Here is a 26344-nt window from a genome sequence, read left to right on the forward strand (position 1 = left end):
CAACCAGACATTGCACGAGCGCACCAAACACATCGAGATGGACTGTCACCTATGTCACACGGACTCGGCTAGGGAGGTGCCGCACCCGAGTCGACACGCCCCGACACGGGTGCGGACACGGGTGCGGCTTCGGACTCGGCCCGGACTCGGTCAACGCCGAGTCAGACTCGGTCAACGAGTCAAGGCCGAGTTTGTCCACATTTTGAACTCGGTCAACTTTGACCGAGTCCAAAAATGTCCATTTTTAAGACAAAAAAACATTTTTTATATATCTTTTTTTTAATATATAACCAGACTGTGCAATGCAGTTGCACAGTCACAGACTGTGCAATGCAGTTGCACAGTCACAGACTGTGCAACTGCAACTGCACACAGTCTGTGACTGTGCACAGTCTGTGTGACTGTGCACAGTCTGTGTGACTGTGCATAGTCTGCACAGTCACAGACTGCATTGCACAGACTGTGTGCACAGTCTGTGTGACTGTTTCACAACTTATGTAAAAATATGTATAAAACACGATAAAAGGTAACCCAACCATTTGAGGTAGCTAAATAAATGCTTTTCCAGTTTAAAAAAATACTAGTTTCACAAGTATTAGAAAAGCTAGCTTAAGAACTACCATAAAGAAATGGGAGTGCCAAATTGAAACTTTCGAAAAAATTAAGGTCATAGTTTTGGCTACTTAATTTACTGCAGACTTGAAGTTTACTATTACAAGTCAATTTAAATTATATATGTACAATGATAATATCCTTTTATCTTATATAGTTTTGGCTACTTAATTTTAATTGTTTACTAGAATTATTGTTATATATATATATAGCCGAGTCCCCGTGTCCAAAAATTTTGAAATTGCGCCGCACCCGTGTCGCACCCGCACCCGCACCCGCACCCATGTGACATAGACTATCACTATGTCAGAGAGGAATACTTATAAGAAACCATTGATCTGCCATATGTTACATCATAGTACAAATTAGCAGACTTCTTCACCAAGCCTCTCGCTGCTCCCAGATTTCACTTCCTTTTAGACAAACTTTCGCTCATTGTACCGTAAGTTTGAGGGAAAGTGTTAAAATGTAAACTGTATATAATTTGTGATATATATATATATAGTATTGCTATTATTTTTTTTTTCTTCAATATCTAGTTTAATAGGAACTAAATTTTTATCCAGTCAAGTTCCTAGTTGGAACTTGACTGAAGTGTAGCCGTTAGACTTTAGTCCAGCGGCTATAATAAGAGTCGTTGGATTACAGTCCAACGACTCTTTTTGGAGAGCTCAAATTGGGCTCTCCTCTCTTCCACTTCTTTATATAAATAGGGGTGAACTCCCTTAATGTATTTACTCAATGCTTCTTAAGCATTTTTATTATTAAGAAAGATTTACTATTTAATTGTTGTGTTCTTCCATTTATACCCTTTTATGGTTTTGCTTGAAGTGTCTTTATAGACACTCTTTTGGTAGATTCAAGTGTGTTTGTGGAAGATCGCCATTTCATTACAAGGATAAACGTAGAAACAACTGATATTGTCTGTGTACTAACCTAATTTTTTTTTGTTAATTTTTAACGAATAAATTGTTTAATTTGGGCCTAGGATCCAAGTTTCGGATCTAGGACCCATAAAGGGGTATATATATATAATTAATATCATATATATTCATATGTATATTAGAAAAACATAATACTAAATATTTAAAATATAAATATAAATCTAACTCAAGGATCCACAGTTGGACCCATTTGGATCCAACTTGTGGACCCACGTCGCATGGGTGAGACGCGGACCCAACTCAGGGTTGGCTTCTAGGTCCCGGGTCCGAACCCGGGCCGTGCCCCGTGAAAGAAAAAAAAACAAAAGGTTATAGGGTTCAGCCGCTACAGGGCTGAACCCGATACTGGGAGGAAAGGGGGAAGGCGTTAGGGTTCAAAACCCTAACGTTGTGCGAAAGCTGGGAGAGGTGCGAGGCCGCCGAAGTAAAGGGGGGAAATCTATCCCCTCCTTCCTTTTTGGGGGCCACCAGCCTATTTAGGGGGATCTCCCGAACCCCTTTCTCCCCCTCTCGTTCTCCTTGTTCCTCTCCCTCCCGATCGCCCCTTCGCGACAGCACTGTCGAGGCTCGGCCGACCTTCCTCTCGTTGCATCAACCGCCTCCAAAGTGTCGGTTCTGAGGTACGGGTCTCCTCTCTTAAATACGAGATATTGAATGTAGGTGTGTTTTCATGCTCGATTTGGAGGTAGATTTGCGAGGGAAGGGTAGATCCACAAGCCTACCCTAACATATATGAAAGAGGATCTCCGGATCCTCTTCCATACATGTATTTTTGCTCTCTTTACCTTTTCGAAAACAAAATTCAGTGTAAGGTTTATTTTAGTGCTACAATAGAACTCATGATTTTTATCCATGATAAACAATATATTAAGTGGTGTGTTCTATGGTAAACTCATTTTCCTGTGTAGCCTAACGTCGGAATAACTCAAGTGGGAACATGAGATAATGGGATGTTTATCACAGTCGTTGACATTGGTGTTACTTCTTAGCTTCATCCTCTGGGTAGTGACTGGTGAACCAACATCCTTATGATCAGATTCACCAGGCAGCCTTGTGGCTGTATTACTTCCTGTATACTTGAATCCTGTTAAAAAAAGTGGCCCATAACTTCCATTAGCATTACCCCCAGCCAACGAAAAGGCAGGATTCTTTGGTTCTGAATATTCAAACCAGGATAAACTCTTGGTCGAGTAGAAAGAATATTTTTCAGGTGCAGTAGATGTCTGAACTAAAGTATTTCTTGATCGCTTTCTTGATAACTTGTTAGCTAGAAAAGGAATTTGCCCAGTGGGCTAAGATCCATATCACTCAAAGTAGGCCCCTCAGACACTACCTCTGTATCTAGTTGTTCATTTGCTCCTATCTTGGGGTCTACAGTCCTTACAGAAAGGAAGGAATCACCCTTACCTAAAGGAGCAATTTGGGCTTCTGAGAAAGAAGACTGTTTTAAGCAAGGGAGTGCCTTTACGTTAATGTTATCAATCCATGAGATGGTCCTAGCTTCTAGCTTTCCAGCATCTGATATTGTGCCATTATCGACTGATTTAGATACATCTTCATGGCTTTGTTTATTTGTTCTTTTTTTTGCCATCTGGGTGATCGCATTCAACTGCACGAACAGAATTAGCACCTTTGCCTTGACGTCTAGTCAGCAAGGAATCTTTTTTTTTTCTTCAGTAAATACTTCAACATCTGAAGGATTGCAGAAGGCACTGTATGACAAGGAACTCCAGGTTAATAGTCTCGGCTGGGCAGGGTATGTAATACCCGGAAGAAATAGGTATATTTAATCAAATTGGATCTAGGACCTGATATCCGGATCCGTGAAGGAATCAATAAATGGGTGTTAAACGAAGATTATAATAATAATTTTTAATTGGGTAAATAATTAAGTATTAGGGTCGGACCCACAGTTGGACCCAACTGAGGATCCGATAGTTCGGGAAGACCCAGATCCATGCATATGCTGGATTGGGTATTGCGGGTCGCGGGGTTTGGACCCGGACCCGAGTACGAGTCTTAGTGAAAATAAGAACAAGAATCGTGCCTTAAGCACGATTCTTGCATTCAAGAACTCGAGAGGGTGAAAGGGGGGTTATGCAGAACGTAACCAACCCCTCTTTTCTTGAAAGGAGGAGGAAAGGGGGAGCTCGACATAAAAGGGGGGAGGATCCCCTCAGACAGGCTTTTATTTTTCTCCCACTCAATCTCCCTCCCTCTCACGATTGGTGTGCACCTTGGAGGAAGGAGCCCTTCAACAACAGAGCTTTGACCATCCGCACCTGTCAAGGGGTCTTGCGAGTGTCTCTATTCACGGCAGTAGGGGGGAAGAGCCATTAGCTTGCATCTCTTCGCGACGGAAGCCTCCAGCCACCGGAAAATCACCGTAAAAAGGTACGGCTATTCTTGGATATGGGTGAGGGATCGAACATGGGTTCGATCTTGTATGAGGGTTTGGGAAAAGAACGGTTGGGAATAGGATTTTAGGTTATTACTCGTGTTTTTTCAAGAAATCAGGGGGAAAGGGGTGTGGAGGTAGCGATCTTCGCTGGAAAACGAGGTCGGTCCAACCCTAAACCCTAAGGTTCCCAAGTTAGGCCGACATGGGATCAGTGAAGGGTGAAGACAGTCGATTACGGAAGCCCAGTTCTTGCTTGGAATACCCCGGATTTGGGGGTTCTCTAGTTGGAAATTGATGAACACCGGCTGGGTGAGTATGGGGTGTTTTGAACTGGAGATTTTGTTGAACTCTTGTACCCTGATTAGTAGTATATTTCGGTATAGATACCATGATATTTCTCTAGTGTCTGAAATTGTTTGTTTTTTAGTATAACGTGGAAATGGTAGTTTAAAATCAGGAAAACTCGATGAACTTGCGTGTGTATTTAGATCGTGATTCTTGCTATTCACCTGAAAAAGGAAACGTGGTTGTGGGATTGAATCTTGTTATTGCTACATGCATGAAATCTTGATGTTTCTGAACTTAAATATTGAATTCTTGAAATCAAAGGACCAATGGAAGATTATGGTTGTTGTTCCAATCTGTGTATCATATTGTAGAAAAAGTTAGGTGCAAGGGTTGCACAAATATTGTAACAGACATGACAGCAGCCTGACCCGTTGGATACATTCACTGAGTACCAATGGTTGCCATTATAAGCATTATTTCTAAATGTTGTTATTGTTCCTCCATAATCGGCTGCTAATGGTGTATTTCTTTTGTTGTATGGACCATCAGCCGTAGGGGAACAAACTGGTTGTTTCTTTTCTCTCTTTTTATGAAGGTGCGTGCAGTAACATGATCGGTGGATGTGCTGGATGATCCATTCTAGCTAGTCCAGCCAGCAATCTAAGTAGTATAGACTATTTAGACAGTAGAACGAAAGGCCCGGGATTGGCAAGCCCAACCACTCCTCCTAGTAGGTGCTGGGATTTACACAATTTCCGGTGAATGGATGAATGATAACATTTCATTTCATGATACTTAAATGTGAGCATGATTAGAATAGTAATGTTCGTGTTAATCATGAATGTTTGTTGAAACATGTGGAATGTTACATGGAAGCATGCATTGGTTAATGTCCTCATGTGCTTATATGGATCAATGTGGGTTTTAAAATGTGATATCATGCATGGATTGTTCTCATGAATTTATGAACGATGGATGAATGCATAAGAGGTAGGTGGTATCATGGAAACACTTGTACATGGATGGTACATGCATATGGTGTGATAACTCATGCACTTTGTTAAGAAAGTTGGTTTTGTTTCCACATTGACTGCATCACTTACACAACGTAAGATGGTATGACACACTACTACACTGTTCATATGGTATTCGTGGGCGGGAGTCCCATACGAGTTCTCGCAGGGGTGTATGCGAGCTTTACACTTCACTTTTGCATAGGGTGTTGCAAATTTAAGAACTGAATTAAATAAAAAAACATAATAAAGAACAATGTAACTTTTGATCTGAGGTCTTCCATCTGGAGAATGGAGATCTTAGAGGTTCCAGTCCTGGAGAGGCTGTAAAGATACAAAAACTCCGTGTGCGGGAATTTGGTCCCCAGAACCCGATATGGAGGTTCTTTCTCCTGGCCACGGTTTTAGGGAGAGTCCGCCACTTTACCCGGGAGTGGTGGTGTTGGTCACAGTTGTGAGTTTGTTTGGTACCAAGGAAGTGACACTTGTGGACGAGGGGTGTCCCTTGTGTCCCCGACATTAGATGTGAAGGTCTAATGTTCCGAGGGTGACTCGGTCGAGGGCTATGTTGGAACCCAGTGATAAAATACAAATTGTGTGCTAAGCTACCCTGGGAACCTACTTGACCTCGGGGATTTTACCCGTTTGGTGTATCCGCGGGCGATGAAAATTAAAAAGAGAAACTTAAAGATGTATGCATTAAATGAGGGCAGGCATATGGAAAGAACAATCAAACTTAAAGGTAAGATAATAAGGAAGTCATACATTTTCCTTCCTTGCACTAGGTCATGCATAATTTGAAATGATCTCTAGTTCATGATATGGTAAAGGTATGCAATTCATTTCTTAAAAGCATGATGAAAGGTTTTGTTATTGCTATGTGTTACTGTCTTACTGTTCTTTAGCTGTGAGTATACACAATCTGTCACATATATGCATGGTCAGATGTTGCACGTTGTTGTATCTGCACTCACTCAAATCAACATATGAAATCTTATTCATGTTCTTTGTCTCACCTAATTTCCTTGAAATAGCAGTGCTCAGAATTTTGTTCTGACCCTTCTACTTCGTTGGTTTTACAGGAAATGGTGAGCAGTGAGGGATGGGTTGTTCACTGAGGGTGGACGAGGGTCACATTTTGGGTTAGACAGTTTCGGCAGTGGCAGAGTGGTTTTGTTTTTGCTCTTGGCTCCATTGTTATCTTCAGTTCCTGTACTCTTTAGTTGTATAAAGCATGGTAATAACAATTTACTTCGGTTCATAAATAAAGGGTTGGTGTTACTACTCATGGATGATGATTGTCAGTACATTTGTGGTGATGGGCTATTCAATGGAAAGTGGAACTGTGAGGACCCCAGATTCTTGGGAAGGTTTCTGCATAAAAAAAAATTGCATTTTTAAAGGGAAAGGAGTTGGGGTCGTTACAGGGTACTATAGAAAAAAAAGATAATAAAAAGGGAACTTGTGTCTGGGTTGGCTCGGCTAGCTCGAGCTGACGGGGGGGGGGGTCTGCCAGGCCTAGTCCGGCCTTGGGCAGGACTGGGACAGACCTGGCAGTCCCCTGCCAGGTCCGGCCCAGGGTTGACCAGACCCGACCCAGCTGACTAAGGTCAGATAGGCTTGTTTAAAACCCCAGTCAGCTGGGTGTAAACCTTCTTCAAAAAAAAAAAAAATTGGGTATTCAATTATGCTTTTTAAATCTTTTTTTCAGACTTGTTAATTAAATTAAAGTTGGCTTGTTGTGTACAAAAGAATGGGGTTTGGTTTCATATGCTCGGAATTGATACAATATGCATTAGCAATATACTATCTTAAGTAATTCCAAGTGCTCGTGTACATTTAAAAAGAGCGTGCTTAGTCATGTGATGATTTTTCAGATTTTTGCTAAGTATGGTGGACTTAATATGATTAATGGAGTTCTTCTTATGCTTTAATTTGAATTTAGCATGTTGGATATGAATGCATGCCTGTTAACATGTTATTACAAAGTTTTTTTGGTACAGGTGCATACATGATATGAATGTGTGCAGCCCTGAAATTCAATTTCTAGATCTGGGTTATGTTCATGTGTGTGGATGCTAACACATATTAGGAATGAAAAGTTTCATATGCTTACATTTATGAGACATGTTTAATTATCGTGCATTTATGGATTTGTTTCAAGTGCATGTGCATACATGAAATCGATGTGTGTTTAGCATATACAATCCTGTATAAATGTTCTCATGTACTTATGAATCATGAATGAATGCATGTGTGTTAAGTGATCACAAGAAAGTAATGGCACATAGATGGTGAACACATGCATATGACTGTGGTAGCTCATGTACATTGTTAAATTGGTATGAATGAATGTGCATTTGAAATCATGTTGGTATCATTATATAAATTGCATATTGTTATGATTTTTGCATACGATGCATCAATGTTCAAAATGAATCATCATGGGTCTGGTGGGCCTCGAGCTTTGGTTTGCTCTTCCTTTATATATTTTAAATGCATCGCAAAAATCACATTTATTTTTATTGCACTATATTGCACATTCTATATGTTTCCACGGGCGGGAGTCCCGTGATGGTTCTCGCAAGAGTAGATGCGAGCTTTTGCCTTTGTTTTTGCATGCAAAATTGCAAAACTCAAAAATTGGTTTTTAATAAAAAGATAATGAATAAAAACAGTATAATATACGTTCTGGGATCTCTCATCGGAAGAATGAGAATCGTAGAGATTCGGTTTTGGGGGACCACGAGGATACAAAAACTTCGTGTGTACTTATGTTTACCCCTGAACCCGATATTGAGGTTCTTTCTCCTGACCACGATTTTAGGGAGAGTCTGTCACTTTACCTAGGGAGTGGTGTGTTCGACATAGTTGTTATTTTAGTATACCAATAAAGTGGCACTTGTGGACGTGGAGGATCCCTGGTGTCCCGATATTAAATGTGGAGGTCTAATGTTCCGAAGGTGATTCAGTCAAGGGCTAAGTTTGAAACCCAGTAATAAAATACAACTTGTGTGGTAAGTTACCCTAGGAACCCTACTTGACCTCAGAAAACTTTACTTATTTGTTGTATCCGCGGGCAGCAGCAATTAAAAGAGGAACTTAAATTATGTGCATTTAATAGAGACATGCATATGAAAAGAAAACTTTAATGAAAGATAATAAAATGTTCATGTATTGCACATAAATCATGCATAATCCTGTTATGCAGTAGAACATGCATATTTTACTTGTTCTCTCAATTACTACATGTTAGTGAATGCATGATGTTTAATTTCTAATGCATGTTAAATGTCTTGCTTACTTAAATTGTGATCCTTGATATTGCTTAAATGTTCCTTCATGCGGAGAAATTGTTCCTTGTTGCGTGAATATTTAATTGAATTATGTAATTGTCATAATTACATTCCTCTGAACTATTGCATCAAATCGTATATGTCTTCTTTAACTCGTTTTATTAGAAGTACTCGTGCTCAGGATTTCGATTTCGACACCCTACTTCTATGTTTTTTCGCAGCCGCAGGTGATCAGTGAAACGACTGGCTTCTGGGAGAGCTACGGGTGTCACGCATTTGCTAGACAGTTCACAGATGGACAGTGTGACTCTTTTTTTATTTATTTTTCGTTTCATTTAGTTGTTACTGCACTTTGAATTTCTTTATGCAATTGTCTCATGACCATCAATAATTATTCAATAAAAGTTTGGTTTGGTATAGATAATAAGTGTAAACTCTCTTGTGGTTGGTTGTTTTATCCAATGAGGAGTGAAACTGTAAAGGCCCCGGGTCTCTGAGAATGTTTCCGCAATGGTTTAAAAAAAAATTATGCACTTTTTAAGGGGTATGAGTTGGGGTCGTTACAGTCTGGGGGTTTGTTATTCTATGTATTTTGATATCCCAGACAACTAGCTGAGTCTGCTCCTAAGGGAACGACCTATGACCGAGAGAGATTTCTCCAAAGGCCACTTGTTACAAAGAGATGCATCTGAACTTCTGCAAAAGTCGTTGGGATCTACCACGTAGGATAATATTTAGTAGCCTAGTCCCCTAACTTCGATGACCGGAGACACCGAGTCATTGCTACTCGAGGAGCGTAGTTGTTAAAAACTTGTCCATCAGAGTTTTTGTACCATCACATCCTCTCTCTTAACGGAATCAAAGAGACAAATGGGTATGTCACGTCTTATTTTAACTGACGACCCATTCTACATGTTCTAGTCTTTTAAACCAAATCGAGCATCTTGCCTATGAAGGTGATCATCTTTATTTATCTTTTAATCATGGTGTATTGTCACACTACTAAATTATCATAAACCTCCAGTCCAATCATCGTAGTACTAACATGTCGTGAATATCTTATAGTACCATTACGATGAGAAAGATATTGGTTTCTCAAAAAGAAACCTATACATTATTTGAAAATTTTAATATCCCATGCTTTAGATCAGGGAATATCTTAGTCATTTCGAATACTGAAAAGAAGGACCGAATGTACGTACCACTCAGGGCTATGTATTCGAAGCCTTTTTTGTTAGGTTGGTTTGAAGAGAAAACTCAATTACGAATATGCAAACGCAAAACACTTGTTTTGCTTTTCGAGACATCAAACAATGCGAGCTTGAAATCTCGCATGTGAAATCTTTTAAAAATAGAGTTTCGACGAGGATGCACAAATCTGCATCTTTAAATACATACTAGCATAATTTAAAGTAGGCAGGAGTATGCAAAACTATGTACTTTATAATATTATACATGTATATAAAATATATATTATATTAAAGCATAAGTCTGTGCACATTACAACGCGCTGAAAAAGTAAATGACATACAATAGGGCCCGATGTGTGAAAGCACACATCAAGCTAAATAAATTGTGTAAGCGAAACCCGATGTACAAAATCGTATATCAAGCTAAGTAAATTACGTAAGCAGGAGCATGTGCACATTATAGCGCGGTGACAAAGTAAATAACATAAAGCAGGGCTCGATGTGTGAAACCACACATTGAGCTAAATAAATTACAGAAAGTTAGAGCCTATGCACATTAAATCACGACGACAAAGTAAATGACATAATTTAAAATGGACACGAGTACACAAAACTGTGTCCTTGAGTTAATATATATATATATATATATATAAGTTAGAAGTATCTTGACATTATTCTCGTATGCAACTTTCCCCTACTTCAGAGATGGTCCGAATCTCTGACGATTTCGAGCGTAGGTTCTTAAAGGCTCGTGCTTTGGTAAGTGTGTCTTGTTTATTGTGCTGGTGTGTAGCACTAAAAAGGATTCTATTGTGTTGCATAAAGAATGATGTTAAAACCTTATTTTACCGAACGAAGCAATGATTGCGTCGCAGGGGTCAAACCTGAACCTAGTTCGAGCCGATCGGACCGAGCCAAGCTCGGTACAAGAAATCAAGTCGGCTCTGCTAGCATGCCAAGCCAAGCGTAACGAGGCATAAGAAGTTGGTTTGCTAGGGAACCGAGTTGACTAAGTTTGACCGAGCTGAACTTGGTTTAACCTAATCGGACTGGGTACCGAAAAAGATGGATTGAGTTGAGTCAAGTAAGAGGCAGCCTGAGGCTACCTCTTGACCAAGCCGGGCTCAGGCCAAGAGGGTCAAGACAGAATTAAGCCAGGCTCAGTTTACTAACTGAGTCGGCTCAATTTGAAAGCATGGACCGAGCTGAGCTCTAATCTAGCCAAGCTCAACTCGACAGGGTTAAGCATATAGAGGGAGAGGGTGGGTTCGGTGGTCAGGCCGAGTCGGGCCTGGTCCCAACCCGTGACAGGATCGAGACTTGCTCGATCCTCCAACAGGAGGAAGGGGGCGAGCAACTGCAAGGCCAACCAATCAAGGAGAGGGGGGGGAGGAGAGTTGCGTGCTCTGCCTCCTCCTGAACAAAACATGAAGGAGAAGAGGGTGTCTAACACCCACTCTCCCTTTATGAGCCAGAGCCACCACCGTTGGTGGCTTTGGTTCTTTGGTAACCCTAAGAAAAAGGGGAAAGGGCGGCACCTGAGTGGGTCCACTGCTTCAAGCAGGGTGGCGGCATCGAGCGATGTTGCCACCACCGAGAGGAAAAAAAAAGGGCAGCACCTGAGTGGTGCGACCGCCTTAGGCAGGGTGGCGGCATTGAGCGATGCTGCCACCTCCAAAAAAAAGCGGAAGAGTGGTGGTGTCGCTGCTTCCGGCAAAGTGGCGGCATCGAGCGATGCTGCCACCACTGAGAAAAGAGGGGAAGGGCAGCACCCAAGTGGTGCCGCCGCTTTCGGCAGGGTGGCAACATCGAATGATGCCGCCACCACTGAGAAAAAGAGGAAGGGGGAGGATCTGAGAGAGAGAGAGAGAGCAAAGACTTACAAGGAGAGAGCGAGCTCCGGTGAGAGGGGGGTACGCAGAGGAGAGTGAGAGTTGGGGTCAAGAGAGGCTTACGCAGAGAGAGGGGTGGGGCATCAGGGGCTCGGGTTTTGTTAAAAAGAACCCCCCCCCCCCCCCCGGGTGTTTAAATAGGCTAACGCGGGGCGGGGGGAATGTGGACTAGTATGTCAACATTCAACCCGAATCCGCATTGGATACGATCGGATCCAACCTGGATCCATTTTTTTTTAAACCCCTTAAAATTTTACGAAGTTTACACGGGATCTTTGGGAGAGTTTCTGCAATTGATTAAAAAAAATAAAATTCCACTATTTTCGATGGTCAATAGGGGTCGTTACACTGTGGGTGAGGTTGTGCATGTGCACAAGTATATATTCTGTTATATAACTGAAATATATATATATATATATACACATATATACATTTTATGGATTTCATATTGGTTAACTTAGTCTTGAATGTTGTAACACTCTCAATTTGAATTAGTTTTGGACAAATACATTAACCTTGGTTATTAACACTATTATGCATTATTTGGTGATGTTGGCTAGTTTGATTGTAATTAGTGATTTTAGTACTTAATTTTCAGTTGAATGCTCATATGTAATTGTTAGATACTTAGGTAATTCAAGTTGTTGCACTATGTTATTGTTACATATTGTTCTTGTATATTTCAGTATTTATTTTAAAATTTCTATTTGTTATTGGTTGTTGATTCATCAATAAAGCATTTCTTTTAATTATTTTTGTTTTTTAAATATTTTTTTAAATATTTTTTTAAATCTTAAAAGTTTTTTTAATATGTGTTTGTGAGGCTTACACTTTACTCCATATTTTGGTGGAGCGCCTCACTATGCCTCTACGCTTTTCACAACAATGGGACAGAGGAATGGAAGTAAAATAGTGGTGGTCTGACATAAGTTTATTCCATAAAAAAGTTAACACAGGATTAGCTAACTGACTTCAATAACAGAATTTTATTTGACTTAAAACAGGGTAAGATATCTAACAATTTGAACTACTTTTTTTAATTATTTTTGTTTTTTAAATATTTTTTTAAATCTTAAAAGTTTTTTTAATATGTGTTTGTGAGGCTTACACTTTAATCCATATTTTGGTGGAGCGCCTCACTATGCCTCTACGCTTTTCACAACAATGGGACAGAGGAATGGAAGTAAAATAGTGGTGGTCTGACATAAGTTTATTCCATAAAAAAGTCAACACAGGGTTAGCTAACTGACTTCAATAACAGAATTTTATTTGACTTAAAACAGGGTAAGATATCTAACAATTTGAACTACTCCCAACATCTATATAATAAAATATAACAAAAAGAAAGAATTGATAACTTGTCAATCATGCTTTTAAACATTAAGATTTATTGGAAAATACAAAATTAACATTGATAACAAGAAAACTGCATGCCCACTCCGGTAAAGGAATTTAATAGAAAATGGTAGCCAATACAACAGTGATGTACAGGTTATTAGAGGTTGCTTAAAGGCATCAAGGATCTCAGACACAAGGTCAATATATAGCACAATTCTTCCAAATACTTTGAAAATACTCATCATTCCAGAATTGAGTGAAATAGATACCCGCACATTATTTATGATCGATATGAGCCATTATTTTGACAGACATAAAAAGGTGTTCACAAAGTACAACATAAATCTAAGTAAACCGATGCACAACTGCATGTTACAGCAAAACAAAAGTGTAGCACATCTAGCAGCAGCCAAAAGAAACCAGACACTGGGGATTGAGGATGCACATACTTGGTGACAGAACAATTAGATTCTCTAATAGCCTGGTTGATCAAGGGTATCATGCTTGTGTAGAAGCGCTGCTTATAGAGTGGACGTATGGACGCATGGAAGGTTTTGTTCAGAGAAACTTCAGAATCAGAAGTAATTATATGGAAAGCATCAGCAGCACATCTGGAGGTTGTACAAGATATATCCTCAGTGCTGTCATTTCCCAACGAATTCTGTAGTGTCAAAACTTTAACTCTACTTGACAATAAGCAACTCAAGAGAAGCATGGCTATGTCTTTGGCCCTTTCATGACCTCTCATGACCAGACCTTTCACTATCCATGCAAGCCCAACTATAGCACAAGTATCAAATAAAAACTCTTCATCAATATTAATATGCATAATACTCTTCCGACTACTATCCAGGTTTTGAATTTTCCCCTTATGACTATTCCAAGGGGCATTCTGAAAGACAATTTCCAACAAGAAGTTCACTGCTTCTTCTAATGTACATGCATTACCAGAATCTGTGTTAAATGGTGCAGGCCATTTGTTAATCATAGATCCCAAGGCCTGAGCTGCTGCTTCGAGTCCAGCAAGAGCTGAAACTGTGAAAATCTTCAATAACATTTTCACATCAGGAAGCAGCACATGTGGACGAAGAGCAATTATTACTGAAGATAGGAGAGAAATAATCCATTTGTCATTAGAACAAAGTACATCTGAAGCAGGAGCAAGTCTTAAGGTCTCCATCAATGCAGAAGCAGCAAAGCATTCCAAATCTCTATATAGGGACGATGTTTTTGCCATTAGAATATGATATGCTTTCTGGACAATCAAAGCCTGATGTTCTTCAGTACAATATGCAACAACCAACCTCATTACCACCATCAGTGCATCAAAAAGGCCCTACAAACAGGAAAGTACAGCATTAGCATGTTTCAACCACGTTCTTATCTTCTAGGTTACAATGAAAAAAGATATACGTAGGGAGCTTCTCTGAAAATATCTAGCATTATAGGGAAATGAAAAACCTGATTCTTCAAATATTTCAAATGTGTATCTATCAAAATATCTTGAAATTCACCTACATACCCCACATATATTAACATTAAACTAACACCAGTCAAAGTATGATGTGGGCCATGTGGCTAAGAAACAAATGAATAATCTGCACATGCTTTTGTTCCAACCTTGCAAGATTTGTTGACTAGGCCATTCTTTTATATTATGGGAATCAATAAAAGAATCTTGAAATTGCACTTTCCAATAATAAGCCCTTAGAAAATTTTGTTATTTTTGAAGTTGCCCATGGGTCATGGAGACCTTGCAGGATCAAATCAATTCATATGGAGGCAAGGGGGTTACGTGATCAGCAAGTTTTTTTCTGAAAAAAGAAGAGGATGATGTGTCTTAAAAAATGTAAGTTGAAGTTCAGAGAAAACATCATGGATTGGAGATTAAAGCAAAGGACTTCATTATGCCTGATTAGGGCTGGGAAACAACACAAGTTGCTCGTGCTCAGCTTGTAAAGAGCTTGTTCAAACTTGTAAAATAGGCTTGTAAACCAAACACAAAAAAAAGGTGTTCATCTTCACTGGGCTCAACTCATACAGGCTTATTAAGTAGTAATAAATATATTTTACATGTATTTTATATCACATAATGTAGTGCAAAATAGATATTTGATGTGCCTTGGCTTGCAAGCAATAAGTCTAGAGTTCAAATCCTACTACTTCCAGCTGTGAAATAATGTATCTTTTTCGTAAAGGAGCTAGCAAGAATTTGGCATGTTTAGCTAATAGCTTGTCATGAGATGGAGCTCGGATCGACTTGCCACAAAAAAGAGCTGAGCTTGAGCACCTCATGTTTGGTTCCTTCCACTCGTTTACTAGCCACACACGATCAATTCTGCCAATTATAAAACTTGAGGTCTCTCATACAATGTATGTCACATGGACATTTCACTTAACATGTGTAATAAAATCATAGTCATCAACTCTTCCGATATTTTGCAAATATTATGTTCTAAAATTTTTAATAGAAGGAATGGAAATATCAAGACATTTTATCGTGAAAATGTCATAATGTATCATGATATTTTCGGAATATTTTCTTGAAATCATGTTTTTTATTGTTGATTTTTTTATATTTCCATCACTATTCATTTAAGAACCCAAGATTTCCATGGAATAGGTGTCAGAATTTTTACATGTCCTTGAAGGCCCAGATTGATTTCTGGAGTTGCATCTAGATAGAGCCATAAGCTTTCGGAAAATAGAAGATATACTTCATCATTTCGTCCTTTTTCCTGCAACCTGGTGAAAAGCCCACAATAAAAGGAGCATTAAAACAAGTTCCTCAAAAGGACTCCTAGCGTATTTGCATGTTAAAGGCTACAATTTTCCTGGACATAAATAAAAAGAATCTGTTCTGTAATGACTACAGCCTATGTCACATAGGTGCGGGTGCAGATGCGGTGATGTGGCACTTTAAAAAGCTTGGGTGTGGGGGTGCAGGGAGGGTACATATATATAATTTTTAACAATTTTAAGTTAACATTAAGTGTATGTTTGTGCACACACACACACACACACACACTATATATATATATATATATATATATATATATATATATATATATATATATATATATATATATATATATAAAACTGGACTTGGTTAGGGTTAACTGAATCTACTTTTGGACAGAAATGGACCTCAGTGTGGTTGACTTCACCTAACACAAAGGAAGTCGTGTCCAAGTGTCGTACCCACATGGGTGGAGGTGCGGGTGTGGTGCCCTGTTAGAAGTGTCCATGTTACATAGACTACAGCCATTAATGTTACACTTTCTAGTTGCAAAACCTAAAGTAATATATGACTTGCACAAAAACTGAAAAAACATGTGAAAAGAAAAGAAAAGATGAAAAAGGCATTTATAAAGCACATTCAGTCTGAACATAGTCATCATGTGGGCCATTTTATTTTTGAAGCCTTTAAAAAACCTAATTAAATGTCACAGTCACATGATTTAAAACTCATTTTCTACTAAACAAACCTTCTAGATCACATCCATAAGGTCCGATCTAAAAAGAAATCTAACAAATATGAAAAGAAGGTGATTTACACTCAATAGTTATGTGCCTTCAATAGCACCAAATATTAACCCATATATCTATAACTATTTGTACCTACAATCTAGTTGGTATCTCACAATGCAGGTTGTTTTGATTCAATCTAACCAGTGTTATAAATATTATATCATATTATATATGGTGTATCGTAGTATCGCTAGCCCATGTGATATGATACACCCCTTTTAAAATCTCGAAAAAAAAATCAGATCCAAGTTGTATCCGATCGGATCCGACCCGGATTCGGAACCCAACCTGATCGGATCCAACCCGGATTCGGATCCAGGTTGTAATGAGTAAGAATCAAAATTTTTTTGTACAAATTCATCTAAAAATCCAAATAGGCAAGAAAAAACATAAATCAAATTCATGTAAGTATTTAGAGAAAATATAACAGCAACGATCTCATAAACCATTTACCATTCAGGCATTTAAAAGCAGTTATCTTGCAATAATAATTTCTCACATGAAATAGAAACAAATAAGAATGCATGAACTAATGTAAAACAGTATATATGCATGATTTCAATGCACATGCATGAACAATTCATTAAGTTATTATCACTTTTACATGAATGTCCCTATTAAATGTGTTGCGGAAGAAATGAAGGCACCGAACCCTAGGTAGAAAGAGATAGAGGGGAAGAGAGAGAAAGACGAGAGAGAGAGAGAGAGACGGCTGCAAGTAATAGAACATATTATTCAATTAGGGCTAATCTCTATATTAAATAGAGATAGTCCAAGGAACAAAATTACACCCAGGTCCCTCATTAAAGAATATCTTTCAAATAACCTCTAGTTTAGAAAAACTTATTTACTAAAAACATCTTAGTCTCAACACTCCCCCTCAAGCTGGAGCATAGATATCAATCATGCTCAGCTTGTCACAACACTTTGAGAAATTTGGTCTCGCCAGGGCTTTGGTAAAAACATCAGCTACTTGATCTTCGAAAGATACATGATCGGTGCAGATATACCCAGCCTGAACCAAGTCGCGAACATAGTGACAGTCAACTTCAATATGTTTAGTCCTTTCATGAAACACTAGATTGTTGGCAATATATGTAGCAGCCCTATTGTCACACATCATCAATATAGGTAGGGATACTTTCTCCTGAAGCTCGGTCAAGACTGACTTTACCCACATAATCTCAGCTGCAGTCTGGGCCATTGCTCGGTATTCAGATTCAGCACTCGACCTTGCTACAACGGTTTGTTTCTTACTCCTCCAGGTAACAAGATTTTCTCCCACAAACACACAAAATCCAGATGTTGACTTCCTATCTTCAACAGATCCTGCATAATCCGCGTCAGTGTAAGCAACAACGTCCAAAGATGGATTTCGTTTAAACAGCAGACCTTTACCAGGAGATGCCTTTAAGTACCGAATAACCATCATAGATGCATCCCAGTGAACTTTTGTAGGTTTGTCCATAAACTGACTGATTTTACTCACAGCTAATGAAATGTCAGGTCTAGTAACAGTCACGTACAGTAACTTACCCACCAAGGATCTAAAGCTGGCACTGTCTACATACTCAGACTTCTCATCGAACATGTGAGTTTTGGGATCCATTGGAATATTAGCTGGCTTGGCTCCTAGCATTCCAGTCTCTTTTAATAAGTCCAACACATACTTTCTTTGAGACAACACTAAGCCCTCTTTGTTTCTTGCAACTTCGATACCCAGAAAATATCGAAGGTGACCAAGATCTTTAGTAACAAAGTGTTTCTGAAGATGATCTTTTGTGGCAGAAATATCTTGTGCACTGCTCCCTGTTAATATGATGTCATCGACATATACCACCATAACAACAATTTCAGCACTGGTTTTCTTGATGAACAAGGAGTGATCTGAAGTTGACTTGACAAAACCAAAACTAGACATTACCTCAAATAATTTGTGAAACCATGCCCTTGGACTCTGCTTCAGGCCATAAATAGCCTTCTTCAACTTGCACACCTTCTTACACTCCCCCTGAACCACGAAGCCTGGGGGTTGTTGCATGTAGACAGTTTCATGCAAATCCCCATACAAGAAGGCATTCTTGACATCCAACTGAAACAAGGGTCATCCATGGTGCACAGCAATAGAAAGAACAAGACGAATCATGCCAAGTCGAGCAACTGGGGAGAAAGTTTCAAAAAAGTCAACACCATAAGTCTGAGTATACCCTTTTGCAACCAACCGTGCTTTGTACCGTTCAATTGACCCATTCGAGTTATATTTAATGGTATATACCCATTTGCAACCAACAATATCTGCATCAGTTGGAGGATCCACCAAATCCCAAGTGCCCCTGGAACATAGGCCATCCATCTCATCCTTCATAGCCTGCATCCATTTGGGGTCGAATAGAGCCTGACTGTGATGAAGCGGAACAGAGGAGGCAAACAAAGCCGAGATAAACTTCTTCATAGAAGCCCCAAGATTATCTTCAGAAACAAACTTAGAAATGGGATGAAGGGTGCACTGTCTTTTCTCTTTTCGCAGAGCAATAGGAAGATCATCATCAATAGCAGAAACTTCAGTATGCTCAGTGATACTTGCCTCAGGAGAAGAAGATAATGGGGGCATGGAGGTAGGTGGTAACCTGTGAGTATACACTATAGGAGGGTTTCTGTATCGAGACTCCCCAGAGGATGGAGCCACAAGCTTTGGAGTGAACGACTCTAAAGGAAAAGGGGGAATTGGCAGAGGAAAAACATCACCCTGACTCTCTTGTAACCTTGGAGTAGTACTCGAAAAATAAGGAATAGACTCAAAGAAGGTAACGTCCGCACTGACATACTCTTTATGAGATATAGGGTCATAGCAACGATATCCTTTTTTGTTTTTAGGATACCCAAGGAAAACACATTTAATAGACTGCGCAACAAGTTTATCTCGATCAGGACCCAGCTTATGCACAAAACAAACACATCCAAAAACTTCAGGGGGGATAGGAAAGAGAGGAGCCTCTGGATGGAGAATTTGAATTGGGATCTGGTCTTCTACATAACTGAACGACATGCGATTTATAAGAAACCCGACTGTCAAAACCGCATCGCCCCAGTATGTAGCAGGCATATTGGATTGAATCATAAGGCACCGAGCAACATTAAGGATTTGTCTATGTTTCCTCTCAGCCACCCCATTTTGCTGGGAGGTATGGGGACATGTAAATTGAGGTTGAATCCCATTACCAGAGTAGAATTGAAGTAAGTCTTTGGATTTGAACTCAAGAGCATTATCGGTGCGAACAATTTTAACACATATGTCAAATTGAGTTTTTATCTCTGCAATTAAAGATTTAAGAATGACAGGACCTTGAGACCGATCTTTTAACAGGAACACCCACGATAGTCTCGAGAAGTCATCAACAATAACTAGATAATAACGACATTGAGACCTATTCGGAATCCTACTCGGACCCCACACATCTACATAAAGAAGATTAAACAATCCTTGACTTGATGGACTCTGACTGGAGGGAAAAGAGTTTCGACAATGTTTTCCCAATTGACATGTTTCACACTGAAAAGAAATTGAGGGAGGTATATGATGAATGACACGACGAAGTTTTGTCACTGGAAGGTGACCCAAACGATGATGCCATAATAGAGGACTTGAGGATGATGTAACAGCAGAGTGGGCCGAAACCTCTGGTTGGTGAAGGTAATACAGACCACCTTCCTCATAGCCACCACCAATCCTTCTCCCCGTCAGCAAGTCCTGAAAGGTGCATCCCATAGGATAAAAAATCACTCTACAATTCAACTCTTTTGTCATTCGACTGACTGATAATAAATTCTGTGGAAACGAAGGAGCATGAAGAACATGTGACAATTGAAGAGTAGGGGTAATAGACATGTTTCCCTGCCCTACAATTGGGGAAGAGCTACCATCAGCAAGACGTACCCCTTTTTGACCTGTCACAGGTTTTAAATTTAAAAATTGCTCGAGTTTCCGCACAAGTGACCAGAGGCTCCAGAATCAATGACCCACCTACCACCTTGAGCAGATAGGCCATCACCTGCCGAGCACACAACCTCCGCAACAGAAGACTTTGAATTAGATGATAGTAAAGCAAGGAGCTCGTCATATTCAGCCCTGGTAAGAGTTACACAATCATTGGAGGAATCTGCATCTGATTTAATCACTTGAGCCATAATATAAACTAATGGGCTTGATTCACAAAATGCAGGAGCAACCACACACGCATACCAACAATCAACAACAAGCCTGACTGTATCAAGTTTTGACTTCACCAATGAAATCTGAGAAACACGACCTTCGACTGTTCAGATCCAAACTCCAAATATAATTTTAAAGAAACTTAAATAAAACCTTTCACCTCAACCAAGGATGACTATAGGTTGTAAATCAAGATCACACATCCAACACGGCTTAGAGTGTGTTATCATCACACATTCGCCACTACGACAACCAATAGCAGCACCCAACACACGACTTAGAGTGTGATACCACAGTGCCCAACACAGAATCCCACTTCAAAAGACACGGTTCCCACAAACAAAATATTTTTCAGTACATCAGGGAATCACGCCTCATGACAGAAAAAAAAATCAATTTCATGACTTCTGCACAACACTTGTACTTATCAACATAGGTAAAGGTATTCACGACAGCTGTGTATTTATCAACAAGCCAAAAGGAATTCACGACGACAACTGCAGGGAGTCAAGCCTGCAATTTCTGCTACAATAGTGGACAGCAGCCCACACACATGAATATTGAACAACTGAACACACATATGAGTCAATCACGCATCAGCAAGAACCGACGACCAACATCTATCCTCCACACAGACTCCCTCGACAACAACACAACTGATAATTTTCATCACAATAGATAAAACCAACTTGTTGTTTCCACTGATCACGAAAAAAAAATAAAGATAGATGTTGTAGTCACGCCAGCAGTGCAATCACGGCAATAAATAGATTAACGACAGCCTGAAGAATCACAACAATCACGACAACCCAGCTGTAAATCCCGACTGCTAACAAACAGGAAGTTCATTTCTTCAAAGGACAACAACCCATACGAAGGTAAATAATGTTATCAGCTGCTAAATCCAAAAAAAAATCAGCAGATCTCGATCAAGAGAAGGGGGTTACTGCTGCCAGACCTTAAGATCACTCACACGTTGGTCATTAGATCTGATAACAGATCTGGGCCAGATCTGTCATCAGATCTGAAAAAAATAAATCCACACCTAGTTTGAGATCGTTGCAGCAGATCACGCTCCTAGGATCGTATGCTCTGATACCATGTTGCGGAAGAAATGAAGGCACCGAACCCTAGGTAGAAAGAGATAGAGGGGAAGAGAGAGAGAGAGAGACGACTGCAAGTAATAGAACATATTATTCAATTAGGGCTAATCTCTATATTAAATAGAGATAGTCCAAGGAACAAAATTACACTCAAGTCCCTCATTAAAGAATATCTTTCAAATAACCTCTAGTTTAGAAAAACTTATTTACTAAAACATTTTACTAAAAACATCTTAGTCTCAACAAAATGCATACAAGTTTAGTTTCACTTTTCATTAAAAATAGCGGATACTCAAAACGGGTACAACAAATTCCTGAAGTTAAAAGATAGGTTCTCAGTTGCAGCTTAACACACAATTTGTATTTTATTATTAGGTTTCACACTTGTTTCTCGATCGATATCAAGAATCAATACCATTCATCGAAACATTAAAAATCAAAATCTAATGTCGGGATAATAGAGAAATCAACATCCACTGATGCCACTTTCTTAGTATATCAAAAACAACAGTTGTGTCATAACACCACACCAAGCAAAATGGTTAAAAACTCTCTAAAACCTTGGTCGATAGGCGAACCACCATATCGGGTTCAGGGACACAATCGCACACAGAGTGTTAATATCCTCATGGTTTTCCCAAAACCTCCATCCATGATTCTCACATTGTGAGACATCTAGGAAGAAAAACATTAATTACATTGTTTATCTCTTTTATCTTTTTATCAAAAGTCAAAATCTTTACAAAAAAATCATTTTGCAAATCCACATGCAAAACACTACATGGGACCTAGGCCCGTTACAATATTTAATAGTGCAATTAATTCAGAAAGCCAATAATTTCAAAATGGATTTTTGCAATACATACACATAAATCTTAGAGCAACACATGCTCGTGGCCTACATGCACTAAAGTGGTTCATATCTGACCACCGATGCATCTTATGCAAAAATCCTCAATGAACATGTAACCACATAATTATTCAAACATGTCCACAATGCACATTCATTCATACACAACAAGAATGTACATGTAAAACAATTTACGTATGCATATGAACACTTGCTTGCAATATGCATTCTACTTTCATGATTCATCTCATGCATAACATCCAAACATGCACATGATCATACTAATGCATCAAAATAACTTCTGAGTTTCATGTTCATGATATGCACGTCTATGCCAACATAATATTCAATTGCATGAGCATACATAACCAACAAACACTTTCGTCAATTCGAGCATGCTCGAGATACAAAACATATATACCAAGTTGTAGCTATGCTGCCCCCAAGCACAACACAACATTAGCATACTGCGGGCAGCATTAAGAAACAATTAAAAATTTAGCTAATCATGACAGCATGTCATAAGAAAACATTAAAAACAATTTTTACCAACCCAATGACATCAAATACGATTTTGATATGAAAGCAATTATGACAACCTCGAAGTAGCTATGTTGTGCAACATTAACAGGGGCAACAAATAAGAAAAAAAATTAACACTGCCATGCATTATAACAGAAAAATCGGCTCTAAAGGTATTTTTATTTTGTCCGACCAAAAGGGGTAAGTACATGACAGATCTAGACCAAGTATGCATGTGTAAAATCCCTGACGGATCTACATCAGAACTGCATGTGCAAACGCACAACAAATCTGACCAGAACAGCGAGTCTAAGCTCGACAGATTGGCACCAGATCTGCCAATAGAGTCTTGGCAGATCTACACACACACACACACACACACACACACACACACACACACATATATATATATATATATATGCTCCAGATCTGCATAGGGGTGGCAAAACCTGACACGACCCGCCAACCCGACCAGCCAACCCGCCTCTTAGGCGGGTTCGGGTTGGGCTTAAGCCAACCCGTTTAATAAACGGGTCGACCCGCCTAACCCGTTTATTAAACGGGTCGGTTCGGGTTGGGGGTATGCCAACCCGCCAACCCGGCTGACCCGTTTAATAAATGGGTTAGGCGGGCGGGTCAACCCGTCGACCCGCCAACCTGACCCGCGAACCTGAGAACCCGTTTACCCGACCCAACCCATTTATTAAATGGGTTGGCGGGTCGTGTCGGGTTACCCGTTTATTAAACGGGCCGGGTTTGTGTTTGCCACAGCCGACCCGTTTAATAAATGGGTCGGGTTCGGGTTGAGGTATGCTGACTCGCCAACCTGTCGGGTCGACCCGCCAACCCCACACGATTGCCACCCCTAGAACTGCACACTCATTTGCCCAGCAGCTCTGATGACAACATGAACAAAAATGTATTTTTCAGCTGCATATGTATGTAACACTTAACTGATCTGAACATGTAAAAAGAAATACATTATAAAAATCAAAAACTGCATATGCATTAAATCTGAACATGCTTCCTTAATTAGAAAGGATACCTGAAAAACAGAAACTACATATGCATTTAAATCTGAACATGTTTTCTTAAACAGAAACTGCATATACATTTAAATTTGAACATGTTTCCTTAATGGAAATGATACATGATAAACATCAAAAACTGTATATGCATTGTAAAACCCAAGATTTTCAGAAAAAAAAAAATCGGACTCGAGTCCGATCCAGACCCAACCCGGGCCCGTTACGGTTAAAACACGAAAGGGCGAGGGTTTCTTTTAAACCCTCTTCGCCCCCCCCCCCGTAGTCGCACCTCTCCCTTTCCCCCTCTGCAAAAAAAAGAGAAACCCTTTTGGGGGTTCCCGAATTGCGCACCCCCTCCCGTGCCTTTAAAAGCACGCAAGGGTGAGGAGAAACCCTCACCCCTGAGCTCCTCCTCTCTCGCCTCCCTCTCAGCTCCGACCTCTGTGTGTGCGACTGAGCTGACATCGCCTCTCCCTCTTGATCGCGCTCTCTCTCCCTCACCTCCCTCGTCCTCTTCGATTCGTCGGAGGAAGCCTCGATCATCATCCCCTCCCGTTAGGCGTACCCCGACCACCACCGACGCCGCAGGTATGCCCTCCTCTCTGTCTTCTTCTTTTACTTTGTCTTCCTCTTCTCCCCTCCTCTTCTCTCTGTGTCGTCTGAAGGTCGGCGATCCCCTGTCATGGCCCCCTCTCTCTCGTGGTACATCAAAAGGCTGACAGGGAGCCGACGGCCCCCTGTTGCGCCCTTCCCTCTTCCCTTGGGTATTCGAAAGGTCGGCAGGAGGCCGACAGCCCCTGCCGAGCCTTTCCCCTCTCTGTTTGGGTCTGTCGGAGGGTCGGCAGGGGAGCAATGGTCCCTATCGCATCCTCCTTCCTATGCTTGTTGCCGGAAAGCCGACAACCTTGTCGTTCCCTCCCTCTCCCTTGTTTGCCGAAAGGCCGGCAGGAGGTCGATGCCCCCTTACTGCGCCTCCCCCCCCCCCCCTCTCTGGTTGCCGAAAGGTCTACAGGAGGCCGACGGCCCCCTGTCGTGCCTTCTCCCTCTCTCTCTCATTCACCCCTCTTTCCCTTTCTGTTGCCGACAGGCAGGGGTTCGTCCCCTGCCGCCTCTCGATTTTCAGTAGGCAGGGGCACGCCCCCTACCACCTCTGATTTTGACAGGCATGGGTAATGCCCCTGCCACCTCTCTGTTCTCTGCAGGCAGGGGCTCGCCCTCCTACCGCCTCTCTTTTCTGGTCGCCAGGTAGGGGCGATGCCTCTGCCTGATTCTCTTCTGTTGGAACCAGGGAGGGTTCTGCTTGTCTGGCAGGAGCAGTTAGTGCACGTTACCTTGTGTTGGGATGTTGCAAGTTTGAACCCTAACTTCATCAATGCTTGTGGGGATGTTAATAATCACGTTTGTTTGTTTGCAGTTCACACGATAGATCCCGCTCGTGCCCTGCAGTTTGTGTCCTACATCGCCTACAGTCGTACGTACGCATGATGATGCAACCACCCGAGGTAAGGAAAAGAGAGAGAGAGAGAGAGAGAGAGAGAGAGAGAGAAAGGAGGAAGAAGAAGAGGAAGAGGGTTCCTCTTCTCCAACAGCCCTTGTTCCACCATCATTCTTCTCTATTTTTCGATTTTTATCAAAGGTACGGGTCTTCTCTTTTGATTTCAAGTGAGAAATCGAATGCCGGTTCGATTCCATGTAATATTTTGGTTGGAAAATCCATGGGAAAAATGTGTAGATTATGTGTTCTTAAAGATCCCATGGAGAATGACCCATGGATCGTCCTCCATGGCTGTGTTTTTTTTTTATACTTCAACCTTTTTATGAAATAGAAATTATGTACTAGTATAACAGAATTTTTATTCTTGATGGGAGGGGTTCTTTTAGGAGCCCTTTACTTGTTATCGATTTACAACGGAGGGTTTTGATATGGGTTGTGTAAAAGCATGAAAGTATGCATTTGAAATCATGTTGTATACATATGTTTTTCAGAAAATATGTGTGTAATGGTGTACTTATTGAAACCATTGAATATATATGTATTGTTGAATAAGTATACACAAATAGGCTTAATGTTCATGTCAGATTCTTTTGAACACGCACATGATTTGATTTGTTTACGATCATACGTG

General features: G+C 40.3%; 1 protein-coding gene across 1 annotated transcript in view; it reads right to left on the reverse strand.

Annotated features, from left to right (window-relative positions):
• The window catches only part of MET18 (ARM repeat superfamily protein), a 131993-nt gene that overhangs the window by 13108 nt on the left and 92541 nt on the right, over window positions 1-26344 (reverse strand). Inside the window, exons 20-21 of the mRNA XM_089981794.1 lie at window positions 15614-15719; window positions 13424-14310 (exon numbers count right to left, since the gene is read on the reverse strand). Of these exons, the coding sequence (XP_089837920.1) occupies window positions 13424-14310; window positions 15614-15719 (993 nt within the window). The remainder of the gene's footprint in view (window positions 1-13423; window positions 14311-15613; window positions 15720-26344) is intronic.

The sequence above is a fragment of the Nuphar pumila genome, chromosome 12 (genome assembly GCF_984573655.1).
Source record: "Nuphar pumila chromosome 12, dmNupPumi1.hap1.1, whole genome shotgun sequence".
NCBI lineage: Eukaryota > Viridiplantae > Streptophyta > Magnoliopsida > Nymphaeales > Nymphaeaceae > Nuphar > Nuphar pumila.